General features: G+C 26.3%; 7 protein-coding genes across 7 annotated transcripts; 4 read left to right on the forward strand and 3 right to left on the reverse strand.

Annotated features, from left to right (window-relative positions):
* Window positions 1–3: 3 nt before the first annotated feature.
* Window positions 4–5,421, reverse strand: ENU1_197590 (hypothetical protein; the record flags this gene model as incomplete). Its single annotated transcript, XM_008862004.1, has 1 exon — window positions 4–5,421. A coding segment is annotated over one exon (5,418 nt), but the record flags the coding sequence as incomplete, so codon positions are not given.
* A 99-nt stretch (window positions 5,422–5,520) lies between these two features.
* On the reverse strand, window positions 5,521–6,177 carry ENU1_197600 (protein tyrosine phosphatase, putative; the record flags this gene model as incomplete). Its single annotated transcript, XM_008862005.1, has 1 exon — window positions 5,521–6,177. One exon carries the CDS (start codon window positions 6,175–6,177, stop codon window positions 5,521–5,523), a length of 657 nt encoding a protein of 218 aa, XP_008860227.1.
* A 346-nt stretch (window positions 6,178–6,523) lies between these two features.
* ENU1_197610 (HEAT repeat domain containing protein) lies at window positions 6,524–8,821 on the forward strand (the record flags this gene model as incomplete). Its single annotated transcript, XM_008862006.1, has 1 exon — window positions 6,524–8,821. One exon carries the CDS (start codon window positions 6,524–6,526, stop codon window positions 8,819–8,821), a length of 2,298 nt encoding a protein of 765 aa, XP_008860228.1.
* Window positions 8,822–9,378: 557 nt separating this feature from the next.
* ENU1_197620 (leucine rich repeat protein, BspA family protein) lies at window positions 9,379–11,910 on the forward strand (the record flags this gene model as incomplete). Its single annotated transcript, XM_008862007.1, has 1 exon — window positions 9,379–11,910. The coding sequence occupies one exon, from the start codon at window positions 9,379–9,381 to the stop codon at window positions 11,908–11,910; it is 2,532 nt and encodes an 843-aa protein (XP_008860229.1).
* A 112-nt stretch (window positions 11,911–12,022) lies between these two features.
* On the forward strand, window positions 12,023–12,340 carry ENU1_197630 (hypothetical protein; the record flags this gene model as incomplete). Its single annotated transcript, XM_008862008.1, has 1 exon — window positions 12,023–12,340. One exon carries the CDS (start codon window positions 12,023–12,025, stop codon window positions 12,338–12,340), a length of 318 nt encoding a protein of 105 aa, XP_008860230.1.
* A 183-nt stretch (window positions 12,341–12,523) lies between these two features.
* Window positions 12,524–13,072, reverse strand: ENU1_197640 (hypothetical protein; the record flags this gene model as incomplete). Its single annotated transcript, XM_008862009.1, has 1 exon — window positions 12,524–13,072. The coding sequence occupies one exon, from the start codon at window positions 13,070–13,072 to the stop codon at window positions 12,524–12,526; it is 549 nt and encodes a 182-aa protein (XP_008860231.1).
* A 1,686-nt stretch (window positions 13,073–14,758) lies between these two features.
* ENU1_197650 (zinc finger domain containing protein) lies at window positions 14,759–15,217 on the forward strand (the record flags this gene model as incomplete). Its single annotated transcript, XM_008862010.1, has 1 exon — window positions 14,759–15,217. The coding sequence occupies one exon, from the start codon at window positions 14,759–14,761 to the stop codon at window positions 15,215–15,217; it is 459 nt and encodes a 152-aa protein (XP_008860232.1).
* Window positions 15,218–15,670: the final 453 nt, after the last annotated feature.

Genomic DNA, 15,670 nt, shown 5'->3' on the forward strand with positions numbered 1-15,670 from the left:
AACAATATCATTCCAATCAATTTTAATCCAGTCACAATGATCTGTATTTATATAATTAATAAGAATAAATTTCTTTTCATCTATTTTAATTTGGCTTTCTACTTCTTCTAATCCATAAAGTTGAGTACAATAATATATTTCCTCTTCTTCACCAAATGGTGTTGTTAATACCTCAATATCACAATTTTTTTGTATTATTGGTAATTTGATTATTTTACCATACTCACCAATTTGGGGTTCATATCTTTCTTTGAATCTATAATCTCTTACAATTCTTCTTCTTATACCAAATGAACTTTGGGTATCATCTATCATATACTCTTCAACATTTTCTTCCCAAATACCTTTTGGCATTATTAATTTAAGTTTCATTTTTTCCCACTCTACTTTAACACTCATCTTTAATGAATCAGACATACATTCAATACCTTCTTTATCTTTAATGTATTGAGAAATAACTACAGCTTTCTTTTCATCATTTTTCTTTTTTTCTTTACCTTCTTTTCTTTCTGTTCTTTGATACTTTTCAATAATCTTTCGTTCTTCTTCTACAACAAGTGAAATTTCATCTTTTCTTTGCTTTTGTTCTTCTTTAAACTCTTTTAACATTATTTCACTTCTTTCACAAAGTTTAGAGAAGGTATTATGATTATTTTTTATTAATTCAACAATATCTTCTGTACTCATTTGAAGCATTGACCTAATTTGATCTCTTAACTCTTTCTGTGTAATGAACTTATCAAATTCACTCATACAATTCATAACTAGTCTTTTGAGAACTCCACAATACAATATTGTTATATCGTTTACTGTTCCTTTTGGTATTTTTTGGAGAATAGTCCAAAACATTATAGGAACAAACTCTTCTGAATGTTTTTGTCTTAAAAAGAAATCTTGTTGGTGGAAGTGTTGAGCAACAAATAAGAATGAATGTTCTTCAAAATAGTTAAACATTAATATATTCATACGGTCCATCATTTTTATCCAAATCTTATTTTGTTCAATTGTTTGTAATTCAGGATGTTGTTCGTAAATATTTATTAACATAAAAATTGATTCAATACAAAAATTAAGTGAAATACCAATTTCAGAAACTGTTGACAAATCTATTAAATTCTCTGAAAATTGAACAAATAACTCTGATAAACGGTTAATATTAATTGTTGAATGAAGTGATTTTAAATGAAGGATTGTTGATTTAATAATTTCTTTTACAAACTCTTTATTCTTTTGTATTAGTGCTGCTCCAATTATTACTCTTTGATAATTCATACCATCTCTTAATGTTGCTGCACATATATATCCAATTAATTTAACTATATCTCCGCATAAACCTTTTTGTTCTTTTGTTATATTTAATGAATAAATATATTCCTCGTTTGAATTATTCATAATAGATAAGAGTGAATATAAAATATTATCTTCTTCTGTAATTACTCCTCTCAAAGAATAGAATTGTCGTAATATATTTGTTAAAGTCTCTATAATAAAACAAGAATTATATATTTTTATTGATTGAGTTTTTGATAGTAAAGAATGATGAACCATTTTAAATAAAGTATGTAAATACAACCAATGAAATTGTTTTTTATCTGGAATTGTTGAAGTAATAATTTGAGATTCATTTGGTGATGATTTAAGTAATAAAGAAAATAAAGATTTTATAGACTCTTTTGAGAGAATTAATAAACTGACTACTTGTAATAATTGGTTTATTCCTGAATAAAATTCAGAACAAAACGTTGAAGATAAAAATGAAAGATTTGCAGCAAGATGAAGTAATGGTGGTAAAATTGATTCTGGGGGATTTGAAACATTAATAAATTGATAAATAAAATAAGAAGATAATCCAGGTAAAACTCCTTTTACAGAAACAATTTGATCCAGTAATGTTAGAAGTTGTGAACATCTAAATGAACAAAATGAAAGGTGAGTACCTGAATCAATTTTATCAAAGACTTGAAGAAAGTAACAAGCAAATGACATGACAGTAGAAACCTCTTCTTTGTTACAATTTATAGAAAGAATACAAGTAAGTAAATCAGTGACATACGGAAAAACAGATATTTCAGTACTTTCATCAATAAAAAGGTACATTAATTTACTCATTAACCCACCTCCTCTTAGAGACTCTGATGCAGAAACTGGAGAAAAGTCATAAACTGATTTTAATATCCTTAATATATATTCAATTCCATTTGGACATGACCTAGCAATTTTAAAATCAAGAGCCAGTGTTGTTAATATCTCAGGATGAGTTACACTAAAATCTTCATAACTTGTTCCAATTCCTGACAACGCTAATAATACTTGTAAAACTCCATGTGATATGAGGTTGTGTTTTGAATATAATATTAGAACAAGAATTTGAAATGAATTTGTTTTTAATGCCTCAGAATAAAGTTCGGATGACCCTCTTAAACAAAACAATAGTATTTGTAATGCGTCGCATAATTCTACTGTCGTTGTTGATTTTTCTATTATTGACAATAATACAGAAATTCCACCACATTTACAAATACATTCAACAAATGGGGAAGGTGATGTTGGACAAACTCTGCCTTCTATCTCTAAATCTGTCCTTGATACGTTATTGATAAGATCATTCATAACATAAATTAAATCTTGTCTATCAATTTGAATGAAAGGGATTTTTCCAATACCTCTTAAACTTCGTGAGTCATCATAACAATGCGCACAATATCTCCCTTTGTACTGTGGTCCTAATTCATACATTGCTTTAATTTCACTCATTGTTTTTAATCCATTGATAACCATCCATTCTCCAATCCGAAATACTCCTGGAGAAACAACACTACCACAGTGCCCTAAGCATATAGAACAACTACCTTGTAGTATGTCCATGTTTTGAATAATTTTTCCAACTTTCTTTGCATTAATATACACTGTAGATATCTCATCACAGCAAAGAGCAAAATGAAACCAAATACCAACAGGCACTTTTACAGATATACAATTGATAGTATTACAAGTAATATCTAATGTTCCATTCTTAACAAAGAACGTTAACTCACCATAATTTGACATTGTTTTAATTTCTAAAATCTTATAAAACCCAGGACCAAGTTGTAACCATCCAGTAAGTACCATTGGAAATGAATCTAACCAAACATAATTCTTTATGTACGCAACTTTATCTGATGTGTCAAATGTTAGTCCACCAATAGTAGGACCTGTTGAAATGAAGCTAAGAAGAGAAATTAGATTTGAGGTGTTCGTTCCTTGTTTCAATTTACGTAAAAGATACTTACAGTCATTATTTTTTATTGCGTATCTACCAATCTTTTGGATTAGTTCAGTTAATATTCCTCCATCTAATGAGTCTTCAAATCCAGTCAATAATAAACTAAGAATATCATAAACATATGTTCCATATAATGAATATGCATTATTTAGTGAATTTAAGAGATTACTAAATAAACAATTTCGTTGATTTTTATCAAGTAACTTCATTCCATTTAATAAGCTTGGAAGTAAATAACAATTAACAATACTGATTCCAAGATGTTTTTCTGTTAGTAGTGGTAATGATTTATTTACTGGTTGTTCTATGATAAGAGAGAGAGTCATAGCAATGATATTAGACAAATCAAATTGTTTCCATGGATTATAAATGACAAAGTCATCAATAAACTCGTTTGAAATAGAAGCTTTTAATCTATCTCTATTTGCTGAACACTCTCTCATACCAATGATGTATGAATCAATGCATGATTGTAATATAAGTAAACGGTGATAGATAAGAGATTTATTTTTATGATCTTCATTAATTTTATTATACCTCCACTTTACAATAAAAGAAGTAAATAATTCAAAATTATTTGATAAACCATATATTTCTCTTGCCATGACTGATTGGTCCATAATTTCAATTGAAGATTTTAATCTACTTAATGGGTCATTATCTATAATAATATCTTGAAATAAAAAACTTAAAACTAAAGTGAGTTGGTCAGAAGGAATTAATAGTACTATTTCTTTTATTATTAAGGTAATAACTCTTCTGAAATGAGACTTTTCATTAAATACATTAATAAGACATTCCATTATATTATTTTCATTTATTAATGTTATAGAATTAGTTTTATTACCTGCTAATAAAACACAAATAACTTTTACTAAGCTATTAATAATTTCATTTTCTTCATTATATTGATTAAAAGACTCAAAAAGAACTTGAAAAAATAATGGAATAAATACAGACATTACATTCTGAAATGTAGCTCTATTTGACCCAACTAAATAAGTAATAAAATTAACTAATGGAATTAATAAAGAGGTATTAGATATTGTATTAAAATTAATTAATGGTTTTAATAATTCAAGATAATTTGAAGGATTTGCTTGTAAAGTTATAAAAAGAAATTCTAACATTTGAAAAACATATTCTATTTCTTCTTTATTAAAAGAAGTAATCATTAAACAAATAGATTCCATATAGGCAGGTAAAAATGTATAATTTTGTGAATTACTAAAAAGAACTATTTTCAATGATTGTAAAACTGAAAGAACTAATGGTGGACAATCAAGTAAACGCATTAAAACTGAAGGTAATTCTACATTACGAATTGGATTAGGTACTTTACTTTTTTTGATTTTTTGAAACTGATAAGATTCTATTCCATTTCCAAAGAAGCATAAATGTTGTAATGATGCAATAATAGAATTAAGATATCTATTTTCATTATTCATTAATTGATTTGTACATGTTAATAATATTTTTACTAATTTATTAAAAAATAATGAATGAATGTGAATATTTAATATTCGAGAATCACTTTTACAACTTAGACATAAAAATTGAAGATACGTTTCAATGATGATTAATACGTCTTTATTTAATATAATATTATTCATTGTTTGAATCGTTAATTCTAATGCTTTTGTCATTGTCTCATTTAAACATATTTTATTTATTATTTTAGAATTTAAATTATTTAATAAAGACTTAAATAATAAAAGAATTACTTTTGTTTCTTCAATACAATCAAATCTAACACGAATAATTTGAATTGGAATAAATGGAATTTCAACAAAAGAAAAAACAATAATTCCAATATCAATAAGTTGATTTAATAATACTATTCTTTTTGGAGATGTAAGAACAATAAATTTATCAATCATTTCTCCAAAAGAAGTAATGAATTCTGACTTCTGAAAATAAAACAATGCTAATGCCAAATATTCTTTTGAAATAAAAGAGATACATTGTAATAAAATATTATAATATTCATCATCATTTCCTTTAGGATAGTTAAACTCTTTAATTAAACTTTCAATAAAAATTGGAATCATTTGTTTACTATCTCCTAACTTCATAATTTCTTTAATAATAGTATCTCTATCTTTATTTTTATTTTGACATAATAATTGGACATAATAGTCCTTCAGTACATCCATTTTTTATTTATAAGAAGAAAAAAAATCTATTTTTTAAGTTTTTTTTATTTTTTTTTATACAAACTATAATTTATAATAAATTTTATTAAAAAGTTAATTTTAATTATCTTTTTTGTTTAAAACTTCAACTGGTTTATTCTCATTCTTTTTGCCAAGAACTTTCTTTCTTTGACTTAACATGTAAGTATATAACATGTAAAGACCTGGAATATAATAAAGAATAAGTGCCCAGATTATGTATGATGCTGGGAATAAACCAAATACAGTAACAGTTCTGAAATAAGGAAGTGATTTGAAAAGAGTAATAACTTCTCCTGAAACACCCATTGGATATAACACAATGAAGAATGAATATCTACACCATAATAATGGGTATGGAACAGCTAATCCAAATAATTTGAATGAATAGAATGAATATCTAATTACTTCAGTAACAGACCAGGCACATCCTAAAAGAAGGAATCCAAGAGCACGACTTTCTGGAATATATTCAAGAACAGCAACTAATACTACTCTTGAGAAAACTTGTGTAATTGTTGTTCCAAGTGGACTTGGAACAAGACCAGTAATGGCATGGAAAATTTCAAGAATAGCACCATATTGGAAAATCATTAAAGCAATTCTTACATGTGGATACATTAATGGAGCATCAAACCCTGTTTCTAATGCTTTAAGGAAATAAGTGACAAGGATGAATGTCCATCCAACTACCATAGAAAGATTATAAACTTTTAAATATACCTTCTTTGCGTCCATTGAGGGTAAATACTAAGTTCAAAATTTTTTAGTTTTACTTTTAATATCTAAGAGTATACTTTTTTCTTTTTGTTTCAACATTTATTTATTAATTTAAATTCTGTTTTGTTACACTTCTTAATAACACTGTTTATTTTACTTTCGTATTAAACCTTAACTAATGAATATGAGAAGTTCAATTTTAAACTATTTTAAAGGTTTTTCATTAGTGTTTCGTTATAAAACTGTAGAAAAAACATTTTATGTGAAGAATTTGATATTGAGAAACCCTTTTTCCTTTTACTTGAAAAACCTAAAATGAGAGTTATTGATGATTTGCAACACAGAACATCAACAACATGTTAATATGTTTTTAAGAGAAGTACAACATGCTAATAATAATGAATTAAAACAAAAAATAATTTTATTTGAAACAGAAATAACTCAATATAATGACCTTTTGCAATGTCTGTTGAATGCTCTACAAATCAATGACCTTCAACTTTCAGCTTGTATTCATTTAAGAAAGTATGTAAATAGAACAGGAAATATTATTCCTCAACTATGTACGGAGTCATTAAAACTTTCATTTGAAGGAGGTTGTAATGCTTCATTTGCACGTTCATTATTAGCAGACTGCTATAAAAAAGGAAATATTCAAGTCAAAAATTTTATTGTTCGAACTATTAAACAAACATTAGAAAGTCAGTTTTCAATAAATGTTATTGAAACTGCTCGATTTGTTATTGAAGAAGATACTTCAACAACAGAAGGAGGGTGTAGTGATTTTTTTCCTATTATAATTAAAATATTTCAAAATACTCATGACAATGAAATTATTCAATCAATATTGCAATTTTTATTAGTGGGGTCTTCTACTCATCCTGATTTTTTTAGTGACTATGGAAATCAATTGGTTATTCCTTTATTACAACTTTCTTATTCTCTTAATACTAATATTAAACAAAATTATGCACTTCTTTTATCATCATTTCTTACTGCTGAACCTGATCATCTTTCTCAACATGTTGATGAGCTTATTAAATCTTGTTCATTACTTTTGGAAGACTCAAGTGAAGAAGTATGTTCTGCTGCAAATTCACTTCTTGCATCATTATCACATGCATTTAAATCACAATTACAATCTTATTTAACATCATTTACTTCAATAATTTTAAACAGAATTGATAGTTTTGTTAATATTTATGATAATGTTATTGAAGATGAACCACCTCTACTTCATACTTTAGCTTCTACTCTTGATGAAATATCTGCAGAATATCATGATGAATTTATAGCTCTGGTAGTTAACATATCTAAATCACTTTCATGGCCAACAATATTATATGTTATAGGAAGTATTGTTAAAGGTTGGTTACAAAAAGAATTATTTTGTGACGTTTTTGGATGGGTTGTTCAAAAGATTTTTATTGAATTAAAAACGGGACAACCATCTTCACTTTCTTTATGGACATTACAAGAAATGTATATTTTTCTTCCAGTGATGTTGAGTAGTAATAATTACGAAGAATTAATTATCTATTTATTAAAAGGAAATGTTCAGACATATTCAATTTTATTACTTGAAACAATGATAGATGATTCTAAGAATGGAATTGTTTTGCAGTACATAAACCAAATATTAAATTGGGTTATTAATAATTTAAGTATTGATACTTCAGGTGAAATCAGTGTATTATTAGTTGAAACTATTACTGCATTAATTGATAGATCACCAGACCTCTTTTATGGGAATAAACAACTATTTATTGTTATTACTCGTACTTTTTTAAATTTGATTCATAGAAATAAAGTTATTTCAGATAGAGTAATACAAAACCTTAGTTATGGAATTCCTAAATTTGGTTCAATGGCTCTTATTGGTTCAGAACTTCAATTAGTAAATGTTGTTATTGAGATGATTCATAGTGATGATACTAGAGACCAAGCTGCTGCTTTACAATTATTAACCTCCTTAATAGAAACAACTAATCAACCAGTAGAATTAATTAGAACAATGCAAAATGTAGCTGGAGTAGTATTATGTGGGTTGAGGTCAGTGGATGAAGAAGTGGTAGACCAAGCATTTACTTTACTTGGTGATATATTACAGAAAGATCCAATGACATTGGCAACTTCATATCGACCTGTAGTAGAACAAGTATTAACCAAAATGCAAACAGGGAATTTGTCCATTAGGTTATGGGCTGTTGGTATTTTAATTAAATCATCACCTAATGGAATTGAAAACTTGTTTGCTCCCTTTGTTAATGTTCTAATTCGGTTAATAGAAATTGCTACATCAGCATCAACAAAATCAAAACCTTTTTTAAAAAGAAATCTTTGTGTTTGTCTAGGTAGAATCGCTTTAAGAAAACCTGAATTAATAATTCCTCATATTACCTTAATTTGTGATGAACTTATTGATTCATTACTTGAAGTAGGAGATAATGAGGCACGTGTTGTTGCAGTAGAAGGATTTGGTCGTATTATTGCTAATCAACCTTTATGTTGTAAAAGTGCTTTATTGTCTGTTGTTAATGTATTATTAGCTGAAAGACAAATTACACCTTCAATGACATCATTCTGTAATTCTGTGTTACAGATATTGAAGAATACATATAATGGAGATGCATATCTTATGATATGGAATAGTGTAGTATAAATCTCTCAACACAGATAATATTTTCATTATTCATTTGTCTTATTGTCTTATTTTCTTTTTAATTCAATGATTAAAGAGAAGAATAAATAGTAAATAAATTATAATAATATAGCACTTAACAGTGATGCATTGGTTTGGTCAATAAAAGGAAAACGTTCTTTCATTAGTTCATATTCAATTTCAGGATTTTCATGCTTAATCATATTAAAACAATCTTCATCTTTAATACATTCCTTATCAATATCCCTATGTTCATTGTTTAAATGTTTAAGAAATGAATTCGAATACACTAGTTTATTCATGTTTTACTGAGCGAATATTCAAGTTGTATCCTTCGTTTTTATTCTCTGAACAATGAAATCACTTTATTATTCTCTTTATCTCTTGCTTTATCTTTTCTTTTTTAAATTGACAAGAGGAAGAATAATTTTCTTTTTTCTATTTTTAGGAAAATTAAAAATATGATAAATGAATATGTGGTTCCACATGAATACACGTAATAATTAATTGAACTGTAAAAAGAAAGGAAAAAAATCTTGGGTTACTGAAGAAAAGATATGTCACAGTTAGACAATGACTCAATTTACCATTTAGTTGAGTACTTAAATAATGAAAAAGAGGCATTCATGGTTAAAGGTATCAATAAAAAATACAAAAATATTTATAATAAATTTGAATATAATCCATTTCCAGTAAGTTCAACAGATTTATTTCCAAAAATGAAGAAACAATGTCTATATAATAAAAAAGATAAACAATTAGAAGGAATGGATCAATACATTTATTGTTATGTAGTTGGATATAAAGTTGTTTCTCAATCAAAAGAAAATAATGTAATTTTTAAAAAAGTTAGATTAGGGAAGCATGATCATGACAAAATGCCAATAAATTATATACCTCCTGGTATTCAAGAATTAGGCAAGAGTTGTTATTATTACGCAGCTAATACAGAAATTAATTTACCAACTACAATAACAAAAATTGGATATGATTGTTTTTATTATAATTTATTCAAATCAATTGACCTAAGCCATGTGTTACAAATTGATGTTGGTGCATTTAATATTTGTAATGAGTTAAGTGCAGTGACTTTGTCTGGTTATTTAAAAAATATTCCTTCTTATTGTTTCGAAAGTTGTAAAAGTTTGTTAGAAATGGATCTTAGATACATTGAACAAATTGGTGATTGTGCTTTCAATGAATGTACCTCACTATCTTCTATTACTATTTCAACAAATCTCAAAGATGTTTCTTATTCAGCGTTCAAGAAATGTTTTTCTTTGCAACACATAGATGGGTGTGGAATGAAAGTATTTCATCCATCAATTTCATCATTATTTTTTGATGTACTACAAAAGAATGGAATCTGTTGTGATGGAGAGATTCATTATATCAGAGAAGACAAAAATTATTTTAATAGTTTAATCCCTCTAGGTGTTAATATAATAGAACAAAGCGTTTTTTTGAATGATTGTATCACATCAGTATCAATTCCATCGAGTGTTCATATGTTATCAGAACATAGTTTTGATTCATGTCGTCATTTAAAAGAAGTTATTTTACCAAATAATCTAACATCACTACCAACGTGTTGTTTTAATAAATGTTTTGCATTAGAAAAAATTAATTTAGAAAATTTAATTTCTATAGGAAGAAATTGCTTCAACTGTTGTAAACAATTAAAAGAAATTCATTTGGATTCAGCGACAGACCTTAAACATGGATGTTTTGATAGATGTGACGAATTGTCAAAAGTCATACTAAATAGTTGTATTGAACGATTCCCCAAAGAGTGTTTTTCTGGAAGTAGAGGGTTAAAAGAAATTACAATGAATAATATAAAAGTCATTGAAGAGTCTAGTTTTATGGGATGTTCTGAATTGGAAACTATTGATATTAGTAAATGTACTTCAATAGGAAAATGTTGTTTTATGAATTGTACAAAATTAACATCAATTCAATTATATTCTCAATTGATAGGACTTGAAGAATCTTTTTTTGAAAATTGTGGATTTATTCAAGTAAGTTTACCATCAACTCTACGTTCATTGAATAATAACGTTTTCAAAAATTGTACATCTTTGAAGTCAATTGATATTCAGATGGTTACTCAGTTAGGAAATAATTGTTTTGAAAATTGTTCTTCATTGAGTTACGTAAAATTGTCTAATGAATTAAAAATACTCTCAGTTCAATGCTTTAAAAATTGTTCACAACTAAGAGATATTCAACTCCCAAGTTCACTCGAAGTACTTCAAGATGATTGTTTTGATAAATGTACTTCATTAACAAACATTACTATTCCTTCACACTTAAAAGTTTTATCGAGAAATGTTGGTCTAGATAAAGGACTTGTTGAATTAAAACTGTTTAGTTCATTAAAAATAATTCAAAAAGGCTGTTGTTTAAGTTGGAAACGATTAAAGAAAGTTATTGGATTAAAAGTTCTTGAAAAAATTGAACAAAGTGCGTTTGAGAATTGTGAAGAGTTAGAGTCTATTGAATTTAATCCAACACTTCAATTCATTGGAAGACGAACATTTTATAATTGTAAGAAGGTTACACATGTATATATTCCAAATAATACTATTGTTGAAGAAGAAGCATTTATGAACTGTTCTGGGATACAAGAAATCATTATCGGAGAACATTGTCATATTCCACGAAATTGTTTCAGAAATTGTGGTACTATTAAAGAAGTTATTATTCATGATTGGGTTGATTTTGATGAAAAAGCATTTGTTCATTGTACAATTCAGTCTATTAAATCTCCCTGCAATGTATTAAATGGTAAAATTCCTTATTGGATGAGTGTTATTGCATCAAAAAATAATATTGAATGTTCTGTAATAGAATATACTCGTTACGATAGAATGTGTTATGGAAGCAATATTCCTACTCAATGTAGTCAACTTGGGAATAGAGTTTTTAATTCATGTAATAATAGTTTGATTATTCTTCCAACTATGATTACTAAAATTGGAACTCAGTGTTTCAATCATTGCAAACAGTTAAAAGAAATAAGATTTAATAAATTTCTTGAAGATAAGATTGATGCTCCATCTACAATAACAAAAGTTCCATTTTAGTATATTTTATGTTTTATAAGTGATTATTTTTTTTCTGATGATAAGAAAAAGAGAAAAACTGTTGAAGGAACTTGAAAAGAAAAAAGAGAAAAACACAAGAAAAAGAGTTGAAATGGAAGAAATGGGAATTGATCAAAATGTGAATGAAATCTTGAGATTATTTGAAGAAGAGTTATTAGATAGTTCATTAAAAGATTTTAGAGATGTAATTGATGGAGACCTCACAATTAAAGAACTTGAAGATATAGTTAAACAAGGAATTACTGAAGAAATTCCTACAGTCATAGATGCTGCAAAACAATTAATTGAAAGCAATTTTGAAAGAGGTGATTTACTAAGAGAGGCTCATATCATTGGACAGCAGTATCAATTCTTACAACAAGAGTTAAAATATTACAAAGAATTATTAAATGAACCAACCAATAAATAGTAAATAATTTTATGTTGGACAGTTTTGGTTAATTTCCATACGAAAAATAATACAATAAAACCATATTTTTCAAATTAACAAACATTATGAGTTTCTTTTATTAACAAGAAGAGACTAATATAAGAAGCATAAAACCAAATACCTTTCCAATAAATAAATGGTTTAACATAACATTTAATGCTATTAAATGCTAATGACAAATATGATAAACATAAATACCATTGATACCATAGATATTCCAGAAGAACATACCAAAGTATATTCTGAAATTGATTCACCACATTGAACACAATCTGATTGTATGGATAAACCACTACAATCGTTGGACGGATAATCAAAAGTAATAAGAGAGTTATTAATAACTTTAAATTGTGTAGATCCTGAACTTGTAGAAGAACATGCTTCAGTGATATAGATAATTTCTTCATTAGTTGGCTCTTCTTGCCCCCGACAAGGTTTGAGTGCAGCAATTGATTTTGGTGAAAAAGATTCAATAGATGAAGGTTTTATTTCTTCTACAGAAATTCGAGCACCTGAACAATCATTAGAAGCAAAGTGTAATATAAAAGAATATAATTTTACGATGACTAATTTCTTTGAACCTGTTTTTGTTATTATACACTCATCTTGCTTCATCTTTGTGAAAGATAAAATCTCTCCTTTACTAGTTTTTTCTACTGGAACAGTTAATTCAAAAGCAATTGAAAGATTTATCAACACAAAAATGAGCATTAAATTTTTCTAGTTCTTCTTTCAATTTTCTTCCTTTGTTTATTCTACAAATTTATAAAACAATTTAATAAAATTCTATATTTTTTAATGAACCATTCTTTATTTTTTGGTTGTTCATTTCATAAATCATACTATGATGATCCAATCACATATTCATATAAGAGTTGTTCTATAAAAGTTGTAAAACAAGAATAATTTTTTTTCATCAAATCAATAGAAAAAATTTGTGTTATTATTTCCTATTTAATTAATATTCTTTTTAAACTAAAATAGTTTAATAACAACCAAATTATTGTTATAAAAAATTATTATAATCATGACATTGATTTTTGAAAGACGAGTCACTGATATCTCATTGGTATTACTTTTCATATCCCCAAAACACCTTTTATTATAATAAATCACACTAACACCACTCTTTTTTATATATTCTATTGAATTTCTATCACAATGAATATTAAAATATTATTAATAAGTTTTTATATTATTAACTTAACTCTCTTATAATATTTCTATTTAGTTTACTGAAAAGAGGTTACTAAATTCTAATTGGTTGATTTTATAGCTATAATGAAATTTGATGTAGGTTAGAAAGTTTTAACTTAAGAAAAAAGGATTAAACATCCAAAAAACCACACTCGTATCAGCCAATTGTTTTAGTAGTATTGCTTTATTTTGTATCTTTGATTTCTTTATTTTATAATTTGTATACAGAAATACATTATGACATTATATTACTTTGTTATTGAACAACATTGTTAATTTGTATTATTTATTTATGCTTGACTTTTTTTCTCTTCATAGTTAGAATTATTTCCTTGTTTTTTCATTTCACTTTCAATTGAATCAAAAAACTTAAAGAGATATACTTGTTTGTTATTTTGAAAGAAAGTTTTATTAGAATGTGAATAAGAAACTAAAATACAAATAAACCAACCATACATAATACCAAAATTAGACCAAAATAAACAAAATGATAAGAGACAAAAAAAAACATTGGATTATAACATTAATACAAGTAAAATATGTCTCAAAAAGAATATATAAAATAGTCAAAATAATAATTGTTATACATAAACTTAATAACAATATGATAAAATCTTGTTCACAATTTTTTATTAAAAGTTATTTTTAAGATTTTGATTGATTTTTACTAAAAACAATTAAGGGTTTTGAACCAAAAACGTGAGAATACGAAATTTGATAGAAAAGAAGCTTCTTTTTATTGAGTGATAAGATTTTTTTTTCAAGTTTCAAATTTTTGTTATTTATTTTTATTAAATAATTAATTGAATATTTAAAGTAAATAAATTGAATTAACGTAGTGCTAAAAAAGAAGACAAATCAGACAAAAAAGGAAAAAAGAGAAAAAAGAAAAGAAAAGGATTGTAATAATCTCAAAAAAATTACTTGGGTTTTCCCATTCGCAGTTTTTACCCGCTCTGCGACTTATTAAATAATTTCTTGCACTCTCTACAATACAAATCATCATTTAAACTTATCTATTCAAAGAAATGTATTGCTCCTGACATCTCTCATTTAATTGTTATTTTAACGTTATTCTTTTTAATTCAAACAGTCTCTGGTTCTTGTATTGATTGTGAAGCTAATTATTTTAGGTGTCGAGCTGATGCTGCTTTAAACCATATAAATAAGTCTAGTGCTTCATGTAATTGTTTATTAGAAATGGTAAATTGTTATAAATCTAGTGAATGTAAAAATGAAGAAAAAATTATAAAAATTGATTATGACTACCTTCATTGTTCATTTGTCATTCCTGACTCTTTAACTTCTTCTTCAAAGTCTCTTATTTCTGTTCCTATTGTTCTTATTTGTTTCCTTGGGACGGCTGTAGTTGTGTGTATTTGCTGTATTCTTCTTTTGGTTGTTCATCCTCATAGAGATAATTCAGGTCAAGAAGAAAATACCATTCCTTTAAAAACAGTTATTATTCCAACACCTTCTCCAACAGACACTGAGGAAGATATGAATAAAATTTGTAAAGTATGTCTTGATAATGAGAAGAATACTGTTTTTATTCCTTGTGGGCATATTTGTTGTTGTTATGAATGTTCAAAAAAATTGAGTAAATGTCCTATTTGTCGTGCTCAAATTACGACTATTGTTAAGACATATGATGCTTAGTTCATTTCTTCATTAATACAGAATTTTTCTTATATTTTCTTTCTTTTTTTAATAACAATTATTTCATATTTTTTTGTCTTTCGTTAACAACATTTTTAGTTTAATGAAGTAAAGAAAGAAGGAAAAAGAGAAAAGTCATAAAAGTTGATAAAGAACTTACAAAAATAGAACCCTATAAAAAGAAAAAAAAACAAAAAAAAGTACTTACTGTTTAATTGACAAGTATGCCTGAAACAACCAATTCTGCTGATCTTAGTAATGCAATTTCTATTAATATTGATTGGATTGAAAGTGATCCTATCATTTTTACAGTGAAATTCGATGATAATTCTTCAAATGAAAAAGCAAATGAAAGACCTGTCAGTGTGAATATTTCAGGATTGTAAACAAAATAAACATAATTAAATATTTATTGTTTTTTTTTTGTTCTATGTTTGAAGAAAAACAAAATCT

This window comes from Entamoeba nuttalli, assembly GCF_000257125.1.
Source record: "Entamoeba nuttalli P19 unplaced genomic scaffold asmbl_9295, whole genome shotgun sequence".
NCBI classification, from domain to species: Eukaryota; Evosea; order Mastigamoebida; family Endamoebidae; genus Entamoeba; species Entamoeba nuttalli.